Genomic DNA, 25295 nt, shown 5'->3' with positions numbered 1-25295 from the left:
GGAACCAAATGAGGAGGTTAGTGGACAGTAAGGAGGTAGTAACCAAAGCCTGTAAGGAACTAGATAGTGAAGTCAGTGTGACTAAGGGGAAGAGTAGGCAGAGAGCAGATGATGAACGCAAAGATACAGAAGCCTGAGGTGCATTTGTTGTAATGCGAGACGTGTATTAAGTAAGGCAGATTAATTTAGGGCTTGGATTGGCACCTGGGAGTATGATGTTATTGCGATTACTGAGACTTGGTTGAGGGAAGGACAAGATTGGCAACTAAATATCCCAGGACTCAGATACTTCAGGCAGGATAGAGAGGGAGGTAAAAGTGGTGGAGGAGTTGCACTGCTGGTCAAAGAGGATATCACAGCTGTGCTGAAGGAGGGCACCATGGAGAGCTCAAACAGTGAGGCAATATGGGCAGGGCTCAGAAATAGGAAGAGTGCGGTAACAATGTTGGGGCTGTACTACAGGCCTCCCAACAGCAAGCATGAGATTGAGGTACAAATATATAGACAGATTACAGAAAGATGTAGAAGCAACAGGGTGGTGGTGATGGGAGATTTTAATTTTCCCAACATTGACTGGGATTCACTTAGTGTGAGAGGTTTAGATGGAGCAGAATTTGTAAGGAGCACCCAGGAGGCTTTTCTAGAGCAGTATGTAAATAGTCCAACTCGGAAAGGGGCCATACTGGACCTGGTGTTGGGGAATGAGCCTGGCCAGATGGTTGAAGTTTCAGTAGAGGATTACTTTGGGAATAGTGATCATAATTCCGTAAGTTTTAGAATACTCATGGACAAAGACGAAAGTGGTTCTAAAGGAAGGGTGCTAAACTGGGAGAAGGCCAACTATAGCAAAATTCAGCAGGACCTAGGGAATGTGGATTGGGAGCAGCTGATTGAGGGTAAATCCACATTTGTATGTGGGAAGCTTTTAAAGAGAGGTTGATTAGAGTGCAGAACAGACATGTCCCTGTGAAAATGAGGGATAGAAAGAGCATAGTAGGGAACCATGGATGACAGGTGAAATTGTGAGACTAGCAAAGACTGAAAAGGAAGCGTACATAACATCTAGGCAACTGAAAACAGACAAAGCTTTGGAAGAATATTAGGAAAGTAGTACCAATCTGGAACAAAGAATTAAGAGGGATAAAAGGGGTCATGAAATATCTTCAGCAAACAGGATTAAGGAAAATTCCAAAGCCTTTTATTCGTACAAAAGGAGCAAGGGTTGGTCCATTCAAGGTCAAAGGAGGGAAGTTATGCGAGGAGTCAGAGAAAATGAGTGAGATTCCTAACGAGTACTTTGCATTGGTATTCACTGAGGAGAGGGACATGACGGATGTTGAGGTTAGGGATAGATGTTTGATTACTCTACGTCAAGTCAGAATAAGGAGGGGGGAAGTGTTGGGTACTCTAAAAGGCATTAGGGTGGACTCAGGTCCAGATGGGATCTATCTCAGGTTGCTAAGGGAAGCATGAGAGGAAATATCTGGGGCCTTAACAGATATCTTTGCAGCATCCTTGAGCACGGGTGAGCTCCCGGAGGACTGGAGAATTGCTAATGTTGTCCCCTTGTTTAAGAAAGGTAGCTCAGATAATCCAGGTAATTATAGACCGGTGAGCCTGACATCAGTGGTGGGGAAGCTGTTGGAGAAGATACTGAGGGATAGGATCTATTTACATTTGGAAGAAAATGGGCTTATTAGTGATAGGCAGCATGGTTTTGTGCAGGAAAGGTCGTGCTTTACCAACTTAATAGAATTCTTTGAGGAAGTGACAAAGTTGATAGACGAGGGAAGGGTTGTAGATGTCATATACATGGACTTCAGTTAGGTGCTTTAAAAGGTTCCCCATGGTAGGCTGATGGAGAAAGTGAAGTTGCATTGGGTCCAGGGTGTACTAGCTAGATGCATAGAGAACTGGCTGGGCAACAAGACATAGAGAGTTGTAGTGGACGGGAGTTTCTCAAAATGGAAAACTGTGACCAGTGGTGTTCCACAGGGATCCGTGTTGGGACCACTGTTGTTTGTGATTTACAGAAATGATCTGGAGGAAGGTATAGATGGTCTGATTAACAAGTTTGAAGATGGCACTTGAGTAGCAGATAGTGAAGGGGACTGTCAGAGAATGCAGCAGAACATAGATAGATTAGAGAGTTTGGCGGAGAAATGGCAGATGGAGTTCAATCCAGGCAAATACGAGGTGATGCATTTTGGAAGATCCAAGTCAAGAGCGAACTATATGGTAAATGGAAAAGCCCTGGGGAAAATTGATGCACAGAGAGATCTGGGTGTTCAGGTCCATCGTACCCTGAAGGTGACAACGCAGGTCGATAGAATGGTCAAGAAGGCATACAGCATGCTTTCATTCATCGGATGGGGTCTGGAGTACAAGAGTTGGCAACTCATGTTACAGTTGTATCGGACCTTGGTTTGACCACATTTGGAATACTGCGTACATTTCTGGTTGCCACATTACCAAAAGGATGTGGATGCTTTGGAGAGGGTGCAGAGGAGGTTCACCAGAATGTTGCCTGGTATGGAGGGCACTAGCTATGAAGAGAGGTTGAGTAGATTAGGATTATGTACATTAGAAAGATAAAGGTTGGGAGGGGACCTGACTGAGGTCAATAAAATCATGAGAGGTATAGACAGGGTGGATAGTAAGAAAGTTGTTCCCAGAGTGGGGGACTCAATTACTAGGGGTCACAATTTCAAGGTGAGAGGGGAAAAGTTTAAGGGAGATATGGGTGGAAAGTTCTTTACGCAGAGGGTGGTGGGTGCCTGGAACACGTTGCCAGTGGAGGTGGTACAGGCGGGCACGATAGCATCATTTAAGGTGTATCTAGACAGATACATGAATAAGCAGGGAGCAGAAGGATAAAGATCCTTGGAAAATAGATGACAGGTTGAGATAGAGGATCTGGATTGGTGCAGGTTTGGAGGGCTGAAGGGCCTGTGACTGTGTTGTAATTTTCTTTGTTCATGCCAACCCTTGCCTCCACTGCCTTTTGTCTTTACAGCTACCATGCCAACATACTCTGTATCCACAAAGAACAGACATCAGGATCCTTGCTGAGATTAAATTGAGTGATTAGATGCCCTTTGATGAATTCACTACTTCAAAGTAACTCAAACAGATAACCAGAAACGTGACATTTACCCTCCTTCAATCCATTGTAAGAACCAACAATTGCAAGTCTTAATTCTTCTTTAAAGAATACATAAGCATTTGGAGCTGTCATCGAAACTGTGAACTGACCGACATGTCGTAATAATAATGAAGGGTTATGAAATCAGTCATGCAGATCAGTCCTGTAATTTTACTTCTAAGGATTATATTAATAAGTAGAATGAAGTAGTAAGCACTGATTCTTTTTTAATGTGGCAGATATTTCTTAAAATATTTAAAGGTCAGAGGTTTGAAATGCCTTTAACCTTACTTTCGATAGTTCCTTTTGACAGTTTTATTCACAGCTCCATTTTACAGTTCTCTTTCCAGCTCCTATGAGCTGGATAGTTTCATCCTGTTTATTCCCTATTCACACACTTTCAAGTCTACTTATGGCACTCCCTGAGGGCATCTTCCCGTTTTCAAAGGGCAGCGTTCTTTTCTTAAAGGGCATTTGACTTTCCTAAATATGTCCTGGGACAATATCCAAAAAGATACCTTATTCTCCTGAGGGGTATCCCATCTCACCAAAGATTTCTGGCAGTTTTAGATTACCTGTTACCATTTATACGTGTGCTGAAGTCACATTTCAGACCTCCCAGTAGTGAAAGTCAGAACAGCGTTTAAGATGTGCAATTTCCTCCACGAACCAGTGGCGTGGAAATTAGAACCCACCCCAGATTACCCTGTCCCTTGTAAAATGGTAGGTGTTATGTTCAGAGATGTGACTTCCAGATTCTGTCCTTCTTGAATATTTTTGCAAGAATTGAGAATTGCTCTGTCTTTATAGTATAAGTCAGGGCTTAGCTTCCAATCCCAAGATGCTAATTCAATTAGACAATACATGAACGATAGACCAAAAAGCCTGCTTTGTCAGTTGCAGTGTGTTTGGTAGAACACTTTCATCCATGAGGCAAAAGCTCATGATTTCAAGTCTCACTGAAAAATTTAAGAATAAACATCTAAAAGCTGACACTGAGTGACTGAAGGAGTGTTACACCATCAGAGGTGTCTTCTTTTAAACAAGACAATAAACTGAGGTAATAAAATGTGAGGCTGGATGAACACAGCAGGCCAAGCAGCATCTCAGGAGCACAAAAGCTGACGCCTCGGGCCTGGACCCTTCTCTGATGAAGGGTCCAGGCCCGAGGCGTCAGCTTTTGTGCTCCTGAGATGCTGCTTGGCCTGCTGTGTTCATCCAGCCTCACATTTTATTATCTTGGAATCTCCAGCATCTGCAGTTCCCATTATCTCCAATAAACTGAGGATTGTTCTGTCCTCAAAAGTAAAAAAAAACCCACAGTACAGTTTTGAAGAACAGGGCGATGCTGATCAAGATCTATTCCTCAATCAATACCATAAAAGCAGCTTATCCAGTCCTTAACACATTGTGCTCAATGTGGGGCTTTGCAGTGTGTAGATTAGCAGTTGCATTTCCCATATTACAACAGCAATGATACATTGAAACAAAAGTACTTGGGAGATCATAAAGATCTTTAGAATGTCTTTCAGCTGTGAAAAGCACTGTATATATTTAGTTACTAAAAGGATTAATTTATCACCATCCTATATTAGAATCCTTACCAAGTGAAAACAGGCCATTCGGCCCATCGAGTCCACATCAGCCCTCTAAAGTGCATCCCACCCAGAACCACCTTCCCTTCTCATGGCCAATCCACCTGACCTGCAGAGGTTTCAACAGTCGGAGGAAACCAGAGCACCCAGACATGGGGAGAACGTACAAACTCCACACAGACAGTCGCCGAGGGTGTGGACGCTAGAAGGGTCACTGGACTTGAAACATTAACTCTTCTTACTCTCTCCATGGATGCTGCCAGACCTGCTGAGTTTCTCCAGCATTCATCTTTCTTTGTTTTATTTTATTATTATTTTGTTCTCACTTGCTCGGCCATTTCAGACAGCAGTTATGGGACAACCACATGATTGTGGGTCTGGAGTCACATGGGGAAAAGCTGATATCCTTTCCTTAAAGAACATTTGTGATTAACGGGTTTTTAGCAAAAGTTGAAGACAGCTTCATGGTCACCACTGCTGAGACTAGTTTATTAATTTACTGATACTAATTAATTAATCGAATTTAAATTCCACCAAGCACCATGGTAAGAGTTGAGCAAGTCTTCAGTGCATTCAGAACAAAGCAAGTTTTACTGGCGCAGCAAACATCCACTCCTTCCCCCACCAATGCTCAGTAGCAACAGTGTGTACCCTAATAAGAGGCACTGGAGAAATTTGCCAAGGACCTTTAGACAGCACCTTCCAAAAGCATGACCTCTACCATGTAGCAGATACATGGAAATACCACCAACTGGAAGTTCCTCTCTAAACCTCACACCATCCTGACATGGAAATATATCAGAGTTCCTTCACTGTTGCTCGGACAAAAATTCTGGAATTCCCTCACAGCATTGTGGATCTTCCTACAGCACACGGACGGCAGCAGTTGGAGAAGGCAGCTCACCTTTACCTTCTCAAGAGCTGCCCAGCCAGAAACACCCACTTACCATGAATGGATAAAAAAAATTTAGAAACCAAATGAAGAAAAGCATTGGTTTATTACCTGGAAGGTGCAAGTTTATGGCAGGTTCAAGGAATAGTGGCATCTCTGAGTACAAGCACAGAGAACACTAGACATGGAGTGCCATATGTCATCAAGGCAATAAAAAAAGTCATCAGATCTTATTTCTAGAAAAATAAATTTATGCTAAGCTGGCATTTTTTTCATCACTGGCTAGTCAATATTTATCACCCATCCCTAATTGTCCATAGGGCAGTTAAGAGTCAACCACATTGCTCAGTCTGGAATCACATGTCAGTCAGACCAGGTAAGGAAGACAGGTTTCCCTCCTAAAAGGACATTAGTGAACCAGAAGGGGTTTTCCTGACAATCAACAATGGATTCATGATGAACATTAGACTCTTAATTCCAATTTTTTAAATTGAATTCCAATTGCATTATCTGCCATAGCAGAATTTGAATCCGGATCCTCAGAAAAGAACCCGAGTTTCTGGATTAAAGGTCTAGCAATAATACACTAGGTCATTGCCTCCCCACTAGACCTTGCCTAGAGTAAAATTGATGGGTGAAATTCTCACCATTTTATAAACACACCATAGAGGCACTGGAGAGGGTGCAGAGAATACTTACAAGAATGATTTTGGAAATGATTAACAGAGTGGATATTTTTCTTAAACAAAGAAGACTGAGGAGGGAACCTGCTGAAGGGTTTTAAATCATGAAATGGGAGTTTGGGAGTCATTGCTCTTGAGAAATTAGCATGAGCTCCTTTATTGAACAGTTGCAATCCATCCAGTGAAGGGATATCCGCGGTGCTGTTCGACGTTGGCCTAGCGACGTTGAAGAAACTAAATATAAATCAAAATGAGGATAGTAGGCAGCTTGCAGAGGAATTTGGAGATGGGGTGTTCCCATGGCTCTATTGACCCCATACCTCTCTATATGGAAAGGTTACTATGATAGCAACTGCTACCAAGGGAAGCTTGGTAAGTCACTGCAGTGCACTACGTAAATGGTGCACACTGCTGCCGCTGTGGTGAAGGAGCAAATGCATAAGATGGTGGATGGGATGTCAATCAAACAGGTTGCTTTATTCTGGGTGGTGTTAAGCTTCTTGAGTGTTGTTGGAGCCACACTTAACCAGGCAAGTGGAGATTATTTCATCACATTTCTGACTTGTGCCTTGTAGGTGGTGGACAGGCTTTGGGGAGTCAGGAGGTGCATTACTTACCTCAGAGGTCCCAAAGTCCAACCTGCTCTTGTAGCCCTGGTATTTGCATGGTAGTTCAAAACACAGTCAATAGAAAACCACAGTATAGTGATAGTGGGAAATTCAATGTCGGTAATTCCATTGAATATCAAGGAGAGACTGTTAGATTTTGTTGGAGATGGTCATTATCAGGCACTGTGTGGCATGAATGCTACTTGCTATTAATCTGCCCAAACCTGGATATTTTCCAGGCCTTGTTGCATACAGACATGGACTACTTCGATAGCTCAGCAGTCACAAAGATGCTGGCACTCCTAATGTTATGATACAGGGAAGATCATTGATGAATTAGGTTGAGATGGTTGGGCCCAGGACACTACTCTGGGGAATTTCTGTTGCAATGCCCTAGGACTGAGATGTTTGCTATAAACAACCACAACTATCTCCTTTTACACTCCACATAACTAAGACCACTAGCCATTGGAACAGAAGGAGGCCATTCGGCCCATCAAGTCTCCTCTGCTATTCAAAGAAATCATGGCACATTTGATAATCCTCAACCGCACTTTCCTGTCCTTTCCCCATAACCCTTGATTCCCTTCCTGATTACAATTCTACCTCAGTTAGGGACAAAAAAAACTACAGATGCTGGAATCTAAGGTAAACAGACTTTCCTGAAGAAGGCTCATACCTGAAACATTGACTGTTCCTTTCCTCAGATGCTGCCTGGCCTGCTGTGTTCTTCCAGCCTCCTGTTTGTCCTCAAATCTATCTCAGCCTTGAATAGTTGAATAGGCGACACGGTGGCTCAGTACGGGTGGCACGGTGTCTCAGTTATGGGTGCCACGGTGGCTCAGTGGTTAGCACTGCAGCCTCACATTAGCAGGGAACTGGGTTCGATTCCAGCCTCGGGTAACTGTGTGGAGTTTGCACGTTCTCGCCGTGTCTGCGTGGGTTTTCTCCGGGTGCTCCGGTTTCCTCCCACAGTCCAAAGATGTGCAGGCTGGGTAGATTGGCCATGCTAAATTGCCCGTAGTGTTTGGGGTGTGTGCGTTATAGGGGGATGGGTCTAGGGTGGGATGCTCCAAGGGGCAGTGTGGACTTGTTGGGCTGAAGGGCCTGTCTCCACACTGTAGGGAATCTAATCTAATCTAATCTAATATACTCAATGATCCAGCCTCAACAACCCACCGCAGTAAACAATTTCAGAAGTTCACTCCACTCTGAGAAAAGAAATTCCTCCACATCCCTGTCTTAAATGGAAACTCTTTGCACTGAGATCATGCCCTCTAGTCTGAGATTCTCACATGGTAGGAAGCAACTTTTCCTCATCTGCCCAGTCAAGCGCTCCTGTCTGGTGTATGTTCTGTGCCCATGGCAACCCCTACAGCTGTAAACTGCTTACGCCAGTTATTGGGGCAGACAACACCATTGAACCAGGAGGATGTCAATGGGAAGCCTGAATCTGGAGCCCATTTCTACAAAGTAGTGCCACATCTGAAATTTCTGCTGATGTTCCAGTGACAGCGTTCACTGGCCACTCTCCACGAATTCACTTTCATGACTAGTCTAGAAGCGTATGCTTCCAGACATTGTTACCAACCTACTTGAGATTGTCAACCAATGACACAGGCTGCCCAGAACCGGAATCTTGGATTATTCTTCCCGTTATGCTCTCCATGGCACAGTTCCAGACTGAGTTTGTCCTCTTGCTCACTGACCCATCAGAGAAGCACGTTAGACTGTCATAACATTTTGTTGTTTGGGCACTGCCATTAAAATGACATTTTAGCTACTTAGGCAGGCTTTCCTTGGATGAAGGCAGCTGAGGACTACTTAACCAGTATCCCGCTTTGACGTAGTATCATTTTAAAGGGAAACATGAAGACAATGAACTCTCAGCCTTCTTTTGTCCGGTAGCATCTATTGCAGGCTCTGTGCCACTAAGTGGTATCTCATTGGGACTGAGATTACGTTTCACCCTTTGTTAAAATGCGATAAAGTTTCATCCACAATTGAAGAAAATCGCACAGGGTGTATTGACTTACCACTGCTGTCTCCAGTGTGATGGGCAGGCTGCCTAAGTTTGAAGACACAACAAATGCTTTTGGGACGCAATACGGAACACTGAAGGCGGTGAAGTGACTACGAGATTTAATGCTGCTGGACTGATGTGTCCCTGCTCCATCTTCACTCTCATCCTCAACCTTACGGCTGTCTGGATACTTCTATTTAAGAACAGAATAAATTAGTTCTAACACTGGTATCTTGTCTAAGTCCTACTGGATAATAGTTTTACAGAACACAATTTAACGTGGGTTTCAGTAGAGATTAACACAGAAAAAAATTGTTACGCTCGACTTAAATTGAGTTATACTTACACTCTGGTTCCTTATAACTTCCTCCTGTAATATCTCAAAGTAATCCTGTGTGGAACAACCTGCTGTTATCTTGGCATGCAACACATCATTATGCAATTCCATAGAAAAAAGAATCACCACTCAGGGATGATGCACTTCAGAGTGATAGGTGAAATCTAGACAGATTCTCTATTCTTTGACTCTCCTGTCCCATACTGTTCCAGATGAGGACAGCAAGCTGAAAGCATCTGAGCTGCAGCCAATCTCATCATTCACCTCCGAACTGAATTTTTAATGATAATCCGTGGGGAGAGAAAAACAAAAGTGCCAGATATCACAAGACGTTTGCAATCAGAAGTACTTCGCTTTGCAAAATCTGCCAGGAATGCATCGACTATTTTATCACTGAGGTCGAATATCCAGTGTGTCGTACAAATGATATGAGATTCACTTCTAGACTGCTTTACTGTCTAGCATTTTTAAAACAAAATGAATTGTTACAATTAAACATCATTGCCTTTCTTTGTGCCCTCATATTTAGCTACCCATCTCATACTACTTTGGTGTACAGCCTCCAGAATACAATCTTTCCTGCCAATTCTGAGTACAGCACTATTGCACTGTCAGAAGTGTCATCTTCAAGCAAGCTCCCTCCCAGCCAGGCATTAAAAACATTCCATGGCACAACTTCAAAGAAGAGCAGGAGATTTCTCCCTGGTGTCTCCAGCAATGTTTATTTTTTGATTAACATAACGAACAAAAACAGCTATTTGTTTGATCATCACAACACTGCTTGTTGGAGTTTGCTGTGGACAAAGTTGTTGAAATGTGCGATTACAACAGTAGCATAACCTGCAAGAGCACTTCAGTTGCTGGGAATTAACTCCTGAGAAGTCATGAGATTGTCAGATTGGGTGCTACATAAATTCAACTCTCATTGCTCTCTTTAGGTTAAGCAAGCAACACGTGTTTTTACATGGAGAGAACGTGCTCTGCAAACGGTGGTTCAGTGGTTAGCACTGCTGCCTCATAGCACAGGGGAACTGGGTCAATTCCACCCTTGTGGACGAATGTCTGTGTGGGTTTTGTACATTCTCCCTATGCGAGTGTGGGATTCCTCTGGGTGCTCCAGCTTCCTCTAACTGTCTAAAGTTGTGCAGGTTAGGTAGACTGGCCATGCAAAATTGCCCCATAGAGTCTAAGGCTGTGCAGGCTAAATGGGTTTGCCATGGGGAATGCCAGGTTTCAGGGATGGGATGGGGGTGGGATGCTCTTTGGAGGGTCAGTGTGCACTCAATGGAGCTGAATGATCTGCTTTCAAACCATGATTCCATTCTATGCATCAAGTAACGTTGAATTTAGACCCCAGTGTAAAACAAGAGCTAGTTGATCAGGAGCCAACTTAATCTCTCCTCAGTTTAATTCCCATTGAAGTCAATGATTTGTCACCTAAATTCAAAATTACCCTTAAGATTTTAAACCTGGCAGTGGGATCTGACATGTCATACACCATTATGTTCCAGCTGTAAGTTATCCTACTTGAGGCTGAATGTAGTATGATAGTTTAGTGCAGTTTAAAAATGCTTCAACAAACAACTTGCTACAAGTAGAAATCTTCATCAAACTTTATGTTTGTTTTGCCAACAAACCAATAGCTCAAATTTTCCAACTGGCCATGTAATAATTCCTGAAAAATAGGTGGGAGTTATTTGTGACAGCCCTGTGAAATCTCATCATAGCAGACTCTGAGGGAATTTCCTGGGAAACTGAAGACTCCACTGGAAATTTCCTCACAAAAACCAAAACAGCTGAGAATGCTGTAAATCAGAAACAAAAAACAGAAGTTGCTGGAAGAGCTCAGTAGGTCTGGCAGAGTCTGTGAAGAGGAATCAGAGTTAACGTTTTGGGAAGGGTTACTAGACTCGAAATGTTACCTCTGATTTCTCTTCATGGATGCTGCCAGAACTGCTGATCTTTTCTGGCGATTTCCTTAGCCTCGAGTCCTCCAAAAGTGTCTGTTTAATCTGGCCAGTTAAGAGTATTTCCCTGCAGCTATGCAAATGATTATGCCGGAAAAGCTAGACAATTAAATATCTTTTCTATAATAAAACAAAGAACAGTGGATGCTGGAAATCTGAATCAAAACCAGAAATTGCTGGAGAAACGCAACAAGGTCTGGCACATCTGCGGGGAGACAGCAGAGTTAACATTTTGATGTCACCTTTTCTGAAGGTTCCGGAAAAGATTCACTGGACTCACTAAGATAGAAACTAAAAAGTGGGAGCAGAAGTATGATGTGTTTCTTATTCAGTTGTGGGATGTGGTCAATGTTGGTTGGCTGTCCCTACTTAACCCCTTGATTTAGGTGGTGGTGGTTATAGAGATTGTAAGGAGGTCAGCCTAGAATATGAGTTCCCTGATTGGGGCTGTGAATCTGGTCCAATCAGGGAACTCTGGCTGACATATATAAACAGGAGCGTCAGAGGTTCTGTTCGCTCTGAGGTCTGGCTCTGAGGGAGCTGGAGCAAGGACTCCCCGCATGTAAATAAAGGGTGAATGGTGATGGGATACTGGCTCTGTCGAGTTATTTCAGCGGTGAACTATATTCTCAAACTGCTGCAGTTCACATGCAGTAGTTTGACCCACAATGCTCTTCAGGGAGAGAATTCAGGGCTATTTGGCCCCTTGAGGCTGCACTTCCATTCATTATAATCATGGCTGATCATCCATTTCAATACCTCTCCACATATCCCTTGGTCCCTTTAGCCACAAGAGATATATCTACCTCCTATCTACAGAATATTTTGCCCTCAACCACTTTCTGTAGTGAAATTCACTGGCTCACCACCCTCTGGGTGAAGACATTTCTCCTTATCTCACCCCAAATGGTTTACCCCATAACCTTCAACTATGATCCCTGGTTCTGGACTCTCCTTCATTGGGAATATTCACCTTGTATCTAACCTGTCTAGTGCTGTTAGAATTGTATAGGTTTCTATGAGATCCTCCCTCATTGTTCTAGCCTCCAGTGAATACAATCCCAACCAACTCAATCTCACCTCATTTGTCAGTCCAGCCATTCCAGGAATCAATTTGGTGAACCTGCACTGCACTCCCCATATAGCAAGAACATCCTTCCTCAGAACAGAAGGTCAAAACTGCACACAATATTCCAGGTGTGGCCTCACCAATGCCCTTGTACAGTTGCAGCAAGACATCCTTGTTCCTGTACTTGAAACGTCTCGCAATGAAGGCCAATATACAGTTGACCGTCTTTACTGTCTGCTGCACCAGAACAGTTACTTTCAGTGGCTTGTGCACAAGGACACCTAGGTTTTGCGGGACATCTCTGCTGTCAATTTACAGCCATTCAAATCATAATCTGCCTTCTTATTTGTTATTGGAGCGATAACTTCACATTTATCCATAGTACACTGCATCTGCCATGCATTTGACCACTCACTCAGCCTGTCCAAACCACACTGCAACATCTTGGCATCCTCCTCACAGTGCACCCTTTGTGTCATCTGCAAATTTTTGTTTCCTGTCTGCTAACCAGTTTTCTATCCAACTGAATACACTATCCCCAGTCCCATGTGCTTTAATTCTACCCACCTCATGCTCTACCCCAATCCCACTTGGCATCCTTCCACCTGGCACCCTTCTCTCTTTCTGCTTGGCACCCTACTCTCCTCTGCCCCTACTATCTGAACACCGTAGCCTCACACTTACCTCATGTACTAACCATTTCACAGCAGCTGTCAAGGTCGCTGTCCGTGGTGCTGGATATTTCAACTTCCAAACATGGCGACTGATAGCTATGATAAAGAAGGCATGGTTCACCTTTCTCTGAGGCACCTGTCAGAATTTCCAACTTTCTGAATGACCACTCATCAGAATCTCCTGTTAGAAGTACAGAGCTGTTTTGTCACATAAAACAAAAGAAGCGGCAAACTGTATGTGATTGCTACCCCTCTGAAAATCCTGCCAACGTTTCCTGTCTTCTATTTTTATTGTACAGGGTTTGCTTGAAACTATAAGACATAGAATTTACCACACAGAAGCAAGCCCTGACTGCTCAATGCCTATTTCATCCAATACTGTCAGCATATGTTCATTACCATCCAATGGGCAACAAAATCTTGAGCCCTGTTGCAAACTGATTATTTTTTATATAGAAGGCCACATTTCCTAGAAAGTGATAACAAGGTGTAGAGCTGGATGAACTCTGCAGGCCAAGTACCACCGGAGGAGCAGGAAAGCTGATGTTTCAGGTTTGGAACCTTCTTTAGAAATGCTCCTCTGATGCTGCTTGGACTGCTGTTTTAATCCAGCCGTACACCTTGTTATCTCAGATTCTCCAGCATCGGCAGTTCCTACTATCCTAGGAAGTGATTCATTGCTTTGGAAAGAGAAGGGTTGATCCCTCCTTTGCACAGAAGCAGCAAGTGAAGGTTAGAATACTGTTAGGGAGCTGTATCTCCTGGCCACAAACCCCCTCAATCTTCATCCAAACACAAAGATAGCTGAGCGCCTGTAGCTTTATTTTCACCAAACTCTAAGAGAGTAACTTGGAAAGCACCCGGAAACCAAATCAAACTCCTACCCTTATAGGTGGCTCAGAAATCTCAATGCTGGAGATCTGGATTTGGGCCAACTTGAAGCCAGAGCTAAATGGGCTGACTAATGGACTGTTCTCAAAGTTACAACAGTTTAACTGCTCGTGAATGGAACATGAGGCATCCAAGAAGTCTTTAGATTACTATTTGGATCAAAATGGTGAGCAGGGAGGTGGGGAAAAGGCAGGTCATTGGCTCTAGGTAATAGAACAAACATAGACAGGATGGGCTGAATAACCTCCTCCAGTAACATAACAGTTGTGTGATTCTGCAATAAAACTATGACTGTGAGTCCACAGATTGACAGCTTTCTGTTCCAAAAATATCATTATGGGTTACAAAAGAAAAGGAACATAATAAAACTAGTTTATTAAATGACAAAATTAGGTGAGTAGTCCTAAGTTAATATCCAACTCACACACACACACACCTGTTGTTGTGATTACGAGAAATGTGGAGGAAACAGGACCAGATCTCAGCCTAGAGTTGGCTCACAATCTTTCCCTAAGAAGGCAGAATTCTAACCCAGACTAATAAGATTAGTTTCCAACTTCACTGACCAGCAAGGAATGAATAATTCAGTTTTGCCTGCTGTTGTTCCCATTGGAAACAAAGAACAAGCAAGTGTCAAAATGCTCATTAATAAAGAATTCAAATATTTGCAATGATAAAATGATTGATTCTATTGTTGGGGGTGTGATGAGTTTGTCTTACAGGAATGACCTTTCCTCACTAAAGAGGGACAGAAGTTTATAAGGATTTGGCCAGGAGTGGAGAATTTCAGCTATGAGAATGGATTGAATCGATATGATTGTTCCTTTGGAACTGCGAGAGGCTGAGTATACTGCATAAAATTAGGCTGGACCTAGAAGTGATAGGTACGGCCTGTTTCCTCACTAGAATTGTCAATTGCAGGGGGAAAGAGATTTAAAATAATTGGCAGAACAAGTGGAGGGGATTCAAGGACACACTTTTTCAACGCAGAGTGTGCTGGGAATCTGGAGCTCACCGTTGAAAGTGACACCCTCACGTTTTCAAAAAAGTACTTAAGAGATGCACTTGAAGTGTCCTAATCTTTAGCATGAGGGAACAAGGGCCCAAAGTTGGATTGAGATGGATCATTCTTTATCAGGGAGCATAGACATTTTGAAGAGAATCCTTTGCCTTTCATTCATTTTCTAAGTTTTCAGTTGAGAATAATTCAAACACTCACCTTCACCACAGTATCTTTGAATTGTAATCTGCAAATCAAAAACAAATGTTAAAAATTTCAAATAAAAAAAACCACGACCTTTCTTCAGTGATTTCTCCCACACTATGAGTGCCATATGATTGGCTGCAGGAAGCAAAGAGCAAAACAATTTTAAATTCAGTGACCAAAACCGTACACAGTATTCCAGGTATAACCTCACCAACACCCTACATGTTTTCAACAAGACTTCCTAATTTTAAACTCCAACCCTCTAGCAGCGAAGGCCAAAATTTCATTTATCTTCTTAATTACTTGCTGCAACAGTTTTTAAACTTAATTTAATTTTTTATATCTTTTAAATCTTAACAATGTTTGAATGCAGCAAATGTTATCATGTACTTTTACAATGCTGTTGGGTGAGTGGCCAAATAATGGGAATCGGGTCACAGGGACTCCTTGCTTTTTCACAGAATCATACAGTACAGAACTGGCCATTTAACCTACTGAGTCTGTACTGTCCAAATTAAGCTACTACTTATGCCAGCCCCACTTGCCCGCACTAGGCGCATGGCTTGAAAGTTATGACACTTTGAGAGCTCATTGATGTCTTTTTTAAAGTTCATGAAGTCTCCTGTCTCAATTAGAGCCCCACCCAGGCAGCGCATTCCAGACCCCCATCAACCTTTGGGTGTAAAGGTGTTTCCCCAAGTTTCACCTTAAACCTTCTGTATTTTACTTTGCAATGATGCCCCCTTGTTATTGACACTTTGAGTAAGGGGCACAGCTGCTCACTATTCATCCTGTCCATGCCCCTCATCATCTCATACATCTCTATCAGGTCCATCCTCAACCTTCTCTGTTTCAGAGAAAAAGATCTGAGCTTATCCAGCCTCTCTTCGTCACTGAAAACGCTCCATCCCAGGCCACATCCTGTTGAATAGCCCAGTGAACAACCTTTACTGAAAATTGGGTCTCTAACACATGGGTCTTACTTATAATAGACACTCAGCACTTGTAGCAATACCACTCTTTCCAATGTTGCACTGAAAGCAGCAATTTACTCAACATGAGACTCGCCTGATGGATTCCACCTGAACAGCTGAGTTCCCTGGGGGATGGTTTACTTTTGCGGTTAGGAGGGTTTTAAACTAACAATTTAAATCAATTTAAATTATCTGGGAGGAGATGGAGCAAGAGCAGAGATGGGCAAGATAGCTAGTGCAGGATAGGGAAGGAAAATCTTCAGTGGCCTTATAGAGCCACAGAGTTGTACAGCACAGAAACAGACCCTTTGGTTCAACTCATCTGACCAGATATCCTAAATTAATCTAGCTCCATTTCTCAGCATTTGGCCCATATCCCTCTAAACCCTTCCTCCTCATATACTCATCCAGATGCCTTTTAAGTGATCTAATTATACCAGTCTCCACCACTATCCCAGCAGCTCATTCCATACACACACAAACCTCTGTGTGAAGAAGTTGCCCCTTAGGTCCATTTTAAGTCTCTCCCATCTCACCTTAAACCCCTGCACCTCTAGTTTGGGACTCCCATACAGTGGGGGGAAAAAGAAAGCCTTGGCTATTCACCCTGTCCATGCCCTTCATGATTTTATAAAACCCTATAAAGTCACCATTCAGCCTTCAATGCCCCACGGAAAATAGTCTCAGCCTATCTTAAGAGCATGGTAAAAGCAGTAGGACAGATTAAATATCAGTAAGGGAATTCACACCTGGAGGCAAAGATGTGGCTGACATGTTAAACGAATATTTTGCATCTGTGTTGACAGAAAAGAGTTGCTACCCTGGCGATGGTGACAGCAGAAGGAACTCAGTCACTAGACGAGCAGTTCAAAATTAATGGGCAGAGGATGGAATGTTGATACTTAACATGAACAAGGGACTGGAATTGGACAAGATGCATGCAAGGATCCTGAGAGAAGTGAGAGTGGAAATTGCAGGGGTTCTGGCCCCAGTCTTTCAGCCTTCCTTAAACTCATGGAAGGTGTTAGAAAACTGGAGATTTGCAAACACTATGACCGTATTCGAGAAAGGTTCTAGGGATAAGTTCATCAATGACAGAACAGTCAGTTTAACTTCAGTGGTGGGAAAATTTCTAGAGACAATTATTGATGTAAGCATTAATATCACATGAAAAAAGGTGGGTGGATTAAGAAGAGTCAACATGCATTTATAAAAGGGGTCATGTTCAACTACTTTACTGGCTTTTTTGATGAAAAAGACTCATTGAGGGTAACGTATCGATGTGATGTATTTGGACTTTCAGAAAGCAGCAGATCTGACTGAGGTTTAAAATATACTGCGGGAGTTTGACAAAATAGACATAGAAAAGGTGTTTCTTCATTTGGGCAATCTAGAATGAGAGGTTGCAGGTTGAGGATGAGGATAACAATCATGAGGAGACATTACTTCCCTCAAAGCCTCAGGAATCTATGCAACAAAAACAGAAGTTGTTGGAAAAGCTCAGAACTGAGGAAGGGTCGTTGGACCTGAAACGTTAACTCTGGATTTTTCTTCACAGATGCTGCCGGACTTGCTGAGTTTTTTCCAGCAGCTTCAGTTTTTGTTCCTAATTTACAGAATCCACAGTTCTTTTCATTTTCGTTGGGAATTTTTGGAATTCATTATGCCCAGAGTGTAGTGGATGCTGGAATAGTGAGTAAATTTAAGGAGGATATAAATAGATTTTAAATTGATAATGGGTTAAAAAGCGATTGAAAGCAGGCAAGAAAGTGGAGTTGAGACCGAGATGAGACGAAGACAAGGAATTTTAAAATGTGGGAGAATTTTCATCCTCTAAAGCAATAAGATTGATGAAACATTTTAACAAATTGAGCTGGGAACCTTACTGTTACATCACTGGCCCAAATACTGAGTTGCGAAATTATTCAGGGGAAGGATTTTTAAGAGTGAGGAGGCGAGGTTGGTAAGAGGAGTGGGACTGGAATGGGGAAAGTTATGAGACGATTTCATTGTTGTGTGATCGCGTTTAAAACCTGTTGTTTGCACAGCTACAGATGCCAGGCCTTAGAGTGGTGAGCATGTGGAATGCGCTGCCGCCAGTGGTAGTGGAGTCAGATACTTTAGAGACTGTTAAGCGACTCTTGGATAGGTACATGGAGGATAGTAAAATGTAGGGTACGCAGGGTAGTTTGATTCTAGTAGAATAATAGGTCGGCACAACATTGTGGGCCGAACGGCCTGTACTGTGCTTTCTTCTATGTTCTCAAGACTGAGTTATTTAAGCCATGAACACAGTTTGATAAAAGGATTTAAAGTCATCTCATGGTTGTTCACTCAGTCAGAGCTCAATGGCAACCATTGCTGCTTATAAATTTCAACTCTTGACCCCGCTTAATGTTATAATGCCCACATTGGAATGCCCTGCCCTAAACCCCTAAAGGCTGCAGCGGTTCAAAATGAAACTCACTCCCACCTTCTCTGGGGCAATTAGGGATGGATAATAAATGCTGGCCCAGCCAGAGATATCCATGTCCCATGAATAAATAAAGGAACTAAGAATTATTAAGTGAAGAAATTTGTAATATTGTATTGTCACTGAGGACATATCTTCAGTTGACTGACATGGATCATGTATTCATCAGAAGGCAGTGCTTTAGTATCTTTTAACACCACAAAAGCATTTCACAGAGCTGCAATATATATTAGACAGCAGGGAATCTGACAGGAGATAACCAGAAACTTGCCGTAAAGACTAATTCTGAGCAGACCTTCAAAGTTGGGCGAGAAGCCACGTGGCAGAACGGACTGGGAAGAAATTCTAGGGAACATGAAGTAATAGGATTGAGATAACTGTGGGCTTTCAGACAGTCAGAGTCAAAGAACAGGTTGATGAGCAGGGCCAGAGGAGGTTGCAGTGGTCATTTGGGCTGGGCGATTGAGGGACCTGGGTGAAGATTTTGAATGTATTGTTTGGAAGCTGGAGTCAACGGATTGATGGTAGCTAACTTGGAAAGGAATGCACACCATGAAATTGAATAAGGACACAACAAAGATAAAGATATGATCTATCAAAAGTAATTACTGGTAGTACAGATTACTAAAAGAAGACAAGAATTTGAAACTTGATTATCAAGACCATTTATTGCATCCCAACCTTGAGGAATAGCAGAGGAATTTTGACTTGTCTTCTCCTTTTAGCAATGTTTAACTAATGGAAGTGTGGATAAGAGATTCTCTCTAATGTGGAAGGTGGAGCCTGGGTAAGAGGAAAGGCAGGGAATTGATCTTCATTGTGCAAAAGATTGGGGTTCGAGGACGCACCGAGGCGAATGCTCTTAGTTCAACACGAGAAAATAATGATGAAGGGAGAAGAAGAATAAAATGAGGAGTTATAACAGCAGCTAAACAGAACATTCAATGGAGGAAGGCTTTCCTCATGACCATCTGACGCTCAGATAGCTCAGCGATGGTCGCGGAGTTGAATGAGCAGATGACAAGTTAGGTTTGTGTGTTAATTTCATACAAGTGGAAATTGACCCCTAATCTGAGTGATGTCATATGGATACAACATGCAAACAAGGAAAAGGCGTTTGGATACTTCCCACTTAAAAGCTATTTTACAAAAAAACCTGGAGATAATCAGTTGTGAAAGAGAAAATGAATCGGTTCTTTACCCTTGTTGACTGAAGATTTCTCTCCATTTTCCCAGGTCACTGATCTTGTTGGTGATTGCATCTAAATCGTGCTCACTGAAGTGATGGTTCTGATCACCCAGTTCCTCATCCATCTGCAAATTGGACACACCGCTTTAAGTAAGACAGATCCACACTTCTGCAGCTCCCAGGACCTGTCCTGATATCAGTCAGACCAACTGCTTATTTAACACAGTGACGCAATCTTTGATCTGGTTGAACTGCAAACCTTAGACTGACATCGAGCTGGCCCTTGGATCCCAGTCACACTATCATATTACCCTAAATAATTCACAACATGTCAGAACACTGCTTCTCTTCCTTGCTATTACTAAATGAACAGTCAAGAGAAAGCCAGAGATTTTTCATTCACAAACATGCATCTGATCTCATCTAGATTAATAATTCATTGTGTTTAAGCAATGAGTCCTGTGAAAGGACGTTACAGTTACGTGTTCATTGTGTTTCCTTAATAAAACATCTGATTGAAGAGCTTTTGGAAAATTCTGCAATGTAAGCCACTGCTATTAGGAAGGGGAGGAATGTTGGATTGATGTTGGAGGCAGAAGTGGAAGTGAAACAAACAGAAAATTGTTGGGAAAAGCAATTACTCTGGCCTCATCCCACGATCAACCTTCCTTGTCATCCCTGCTTCCTTTACCTGACACAACATGTCCATCTTCTCTCCCACCTATCCGCTCCTCCCACCTCACTGACCAATCCCCACCACTCCCTGCCTGCACTTACCTATTACCATGCCATCTACCTTCCCCAGCCCCACTCTTCCTCTCTCTATTTATTTCTGAGCTCCCAACCCCCTCCACATTTCTGAAGAAGCGTACCGAACCAAAACGTCAACTTTCCTGCTCCTCTGATGCTGCCTGACCTTCCATGTTCCTTCAGCTCCACACTGTGTTATCTCTGACTCCAGCATCTGCAGTTCTTGCTATCTCAAAGCTAATATTTTGCTGGTTTATCAAGGCTGCTGGCGATAGGGTGGCAGTTCAAACAAAGTTTGCTGTTAAATACTAAATAAAAACAAAAATAACTGCGGATGCTGTAAATCAGAAACAAAAACAGAAATTCCTGGAAAATCACGGCAGTTCTGGCAGCAAGGGAGCAGTCACCTCACTGGGGGTTTTCTACAGACCCCCAAATAGCAGTAGGGAGATCGAAGAACTCATAAGCCGGCAGATTGTTGAAAAGTGCAAACGTAGCAGCGTTGTTGTTATGGGTGACTTCAACTTTCCCAATATTGATTGGAGCCTCCTTAGTGCACATGGTTTGGATGGAGCTGAATTGTCAGGTGTGTTCGGGAGGGTTTCCTTACTCAGTTTGTAGACAGGCCGACGAGGGGGGAGGCTACTTTGGATTTGGTGCTCGGCAATGAGCCAGGACAGGTGTCAGATCTCGTGGTGGGAGAACACTTTGGCGACAGTGACCACAACAGCCTCACATTTACCACAGCCGTGGAGAGGGAAAGGAGCAGTTACCAGGGGAAGATACTTAACTGGGGAAAAGGAAACTATGATGCTATCAGGCAGGAGATGGGAAGTACAGATTGGGAGCAATTGTTCCACAGAAAGGGCACAACAGACATGTGGAGACTGTTTAAGGAGCAGTTGTTGCAAGTGATACATAAATTTGTTCCTCTGAGACAGGTAAGAAGGGGTAAGATTAAAGAGCCTTGGATGACAGGAACAGAGGTGCTTCTCGTCAAAAAGAAAAAGGCAGCTTACGTAAGGTGGAGGAAGCAAGGGTCTAGCGCAGCTTTAGAGGATTACAGGCTTTCTTGGAAGGAGCTCAAAAGTGGACTGAGGAAGGCCAGGAGGGGGCACGAAAAAGGCTTGGCAGGAAGGATTAGGGAGAACCTGAAGGCATTTTACTCATACGTGATGAATAAGAGAATGATCAGGGAGAAGGTAGGGCCGATCAGGGATAGCGTAGGGAACTTGTGCGTGGAGTCTGAGCAGATAAGGGAAGCCCTAAATTAGTTTTTTGCTTCGGTTTTCGCTAAGAAAAGGGACCTTGTTGTGAATGAGAACTTTGAGGAGCAGGAAAACAGGCTTGAACAGATCGAGATGAGGAAGTTGATGTGCTGGAAATTTTGGCAAACATGAAGATTGATAAGTCCCCAGGGCCAGACCAGATTTATCCTAGGTTGCTCCGGGAAGCGACAAAGGAGGTTGCTAAGCTGCTGGCGAAGATCTTTGCTTCCTCACTCTCCATGGGAGTTGTGCCGGAAGATTGGAGGGAGGCAAATTTTGATCCTCTTTTCAAGAAAGGGAATAGGGAAATCCCTGGAAATTACAGACCAGTCAGTCTTAAATCTGTGGTCAGCAAGGTTTTGGAAAGAATTCTGAGATATAGGATTTATGACTATTTGGAAAAGCGTAGCATGATTAAAGGGAGTCAGCATGGCTTTGTGAGGGGCAGGTCATGCCTTACAAATCTTATTGAGTTCTTTTGAGCAAGTCACGAGACAGGTTGACAAGGGTCAAGCAGTAGATGTGGTGTACATGGACTTCAGCAAGGCATTTGATGAGGTTCCCCACGGCAGGCTCATTCATAAAGTCAGGAGGTATGGGACACAGGGTGATTTGGCTGTCTGGATTCAGAGTTGGTTGGCTGACAGGAGGCAGAGAGTGGTTGTAGATGGTAAGTATTCTGCCTGGAGGTCACTGCTGAGTGGTGTCCTGCAGGGCTCTGTTCTTGGGCCTCTGCTCTTTGTAGTTTTTATAAATGACTTGGATGAGGAGCTTGAGGGTTGGGTTAGTATGTTGGCTGATGATACGAAGGTTGGAGGTGCCGTTGATAGTATCGAGGGCTATTGTAGGGTTCAGTGAGACATTGACAGAATGCAGAGCTGGGCTGAGAAATGGCAGATGGAGTTCAACTTGGATAAATGCAAAGTGATGCATTTTGGAAGGTCGAACTTAAATGCTGAATATAGGATTAAAGGCAGGATTCTCGGCAGTGCGGAAGAACAGCGAGATCTTGGTGTTCAAGTGCATAGCTCCCTCAAAGTTGCCACCCAGGTGGATAAGGTTGTTAAGAAAGCATATGGTGTTTTGGCTTTCATGAACAGGGGGATTGAGTTTAAGAGCCGCGAGGTTATGCTGCAGCTCTACAAAACACTGGTGAGACCACACTTGGAATATTGTGTCCAGTTCTGGTCGCCCTATTATAGGAAAGATGTGGAGGCTTTGGAGAGGGTGCAAAGGTGGTTTACCAGGATGCTGCCTGGACTGGAGGCCTTGTCTTACGAGGAGAGGTTAACTGAGCTCGGACTTTTCTCTCTGGAGAGAAGGAGGAAGAGAGGTGACCTGATCGAGGTGTACAAGGTAATGAGAGGCATGGATAGCCAGAGACTTTTCCCCAGGGCAGGATTGACTGCCACGAGGGGTCATAGTTTTAAGGTGTTAGGAGGAAGGTATAGAGGAGATGTCAGAGGGAGGTTCTTCACCCAGAGAGTTGTGAGCGCATGGAATAGTTTACCAGTGGTAGTCGTAGAAGAAGAGTCATTAGTTACATTTAAGCGACTGCTGGACATGCACATGGACAGCAGTGAATTGAGGGGAATGTAGGTTAGGTTATTTTATTTTTGGATTAGGATTATTCCACGGCACAACTTTGTGGGCTGAAGGGCCTGTACAGTGCTGTATTTTTCTATGTTCTATCTGTGGAGAGAAATCAAAGTTAATGTTTCGGGTTGAGTGACCCCGACCTCAGAACAGGCCCTTGCTGAGAAAGGGTCACTTGGCCTGAAACATTAACTTTGATTTCTCTCCACAGGTGCTGTCAGACCTGCTGAGCTTTTCCAACAATTTCTGTTTTTGTTTCAAAGTTTGCTGGATTGGTTTGGGTAAAAGAATAACTGAAACAGATTTTTTTTCCTGAAGCATAATTGAAAGCGCATTTATTTAGATAATGTTCATCAGTTTACGAGATGCCAAGGGCACTGAGCTGATGTGTTGATGATAACACAAAACATAGTGACGACAGAGGGGACCTGTCATTGCTCACAATTTTGTTTTATTGGCTCAGCATCTGATGAAAAAAATGGAGCAAAATTTTATTTGCAAAGGTTACTATTTCATATTGATACATCATCCCACATTCCCCAGCTACTAACAATGATTCTTTTGACTTTCTAAAACAATAAACCAATTCCTGCAATTTTTCAAAGTCTGTGGTGAGATAAATGAAGTTTAGAGGTTGAGTTAATCTGTACTATTCCCATGCAGCTCAATGACCTAAGACCATGTTCTTTGAAGTTTCCTGAATGAGAGCATTTAAACGATAAGGGTACACTATATGAAGTGGGTAATTAGCTGGCATAATCAAGACCCATTGCCTGAAAGGGTGGTTGGAGTTGATTTAACGTTATAATTTCATATAACTACTTAGTGGTTCAAAATCTAAACATTGCTAAAAAGAGTCACAAAGTGTTCAGTTCCAATCGAGTTTCATGGAAGCTTTCTTTCCTTGAGGTATTGTAAAATTTCTTGCCGCATCATCCCAAATTTACCTCATTAACTACCAAACCGCCCTTAATTGTGCCCCTTTTGTCTGATCCCAACCCGATTCTGCTGCACGCCAAAGCCAGAACTCACCGTTCATGTGCTATCTTGGAATAGACCGGCATCTTTGGCATTAGTGCTATCTTTTCACCCCAGCCAAGTTTTACCATTATAGAGTTGTTCTTTACCATTAATGTGATGGCCAAACACACACTGTTCCTGGCACACAGTTGGTATGGCAGATGCCACCCAACACATTAACCTCCACTTTCTTGGCTCTGTTGCTGTCTAACCACCAGGACACACAGCTTGCCTGTCCTTAGTCACATCCCAAACTCTCTTAAGTCACTGCTGTTCACTCATTAATGCCCACTGCAGATCAGCAATTTATCATTGTAGGGTCTGTCATTGACAGGCAAGCATTCAAACAATTCCAAAGGTGAACTTTGAGTTACAGTCATCGAAAGTGAACAGAAACTTAATTTTTAATTCAATCACAGATGTGGATGTCACTGGCCAGGCCAGCACTTATTATCCATCCCTTCCAAGGGAGGGGAGTCTAAAAATAGAGGGCATAGGTTAAAGGTAAGAAGGCAAAGATTTAAAAGGGACCGAAGGGACAACTTTTCATGAAAAGGGTGGTGCATGTATGGAATAAGCTGCCAGAGGAGGCTGGTGCAATTAATGGGTAGGTATGTTAATAGGAAGGGTTTATAGGGATATGGGCCTGTTGCTGGCAAATGGGCCTAGATTAATGTAGAATATTGGGTCAGCATGGATGAGTTGGACCAAAGCGTGTGTTTCTGTACTGTATATCTCTATGACTGTCAGTGTAAGCTACATTACTGCATGCCTGGGGTCACATACAGGTCAGGCCAGGGAGGGAGAGCAGTTTCCTTCCTCAGTGAATATCAGTCAACCAGATGGGTTTTCCCCAACAAGTAACAATGTCTTCATGGTCTTCATTAGACTCCGAATTTTTATTGGTTTCTTTCTGATTCAAATTCAACTGTCT

At 43.0% G+C, this 25295-nt stretch overlaps 1 protein-coding gene across 1 annotated transcript in view; it reads right to left on the bottom strand.

Moving 5' to 3' along the window:
• mindy4b (MINDY family member 4B) overlaps nt 1-25295 on the bottom strand; it is an 88723-nt gene that overhangs the window by 37489 nt on the left and 25939 nt on the right. The window contains exons 2-4 of the mRNA XM_048542815.1: nt 19740-19852; nt 15104-15131; nt 8960-9139 (exon numbers count right to left, since the gene is read on the bottom strand). Coding sequence (XP_048398772.1) covers nt 8960-9139; nt 15104-15131; nt 19740-19852 — 321 coding nt within the window. The remainder of the gene's footprint in view (nt 1-8959; nt 9140-15103; nt 15132-19739; nt 19853-25295) is intronic.

This window comes from Stegostoma tigrinum, chromosome 14 (genome assembly GCF_030684315.1).
Source record: "Stegostoma tigrinum isolate sSteTig4 chromosome 14, sSteTig4.hap1, whole genome shotgun sequence".
NCBI lineage: Eukaryota > Metazoa > Chordata > Chondrichthyes > Orectolobiformes > Stegostomatidae > Stegostoma > Stegostoma tigrinum.
This window is presented reverse-complemented; position numbering and strand designations above follow the sequence as displayed.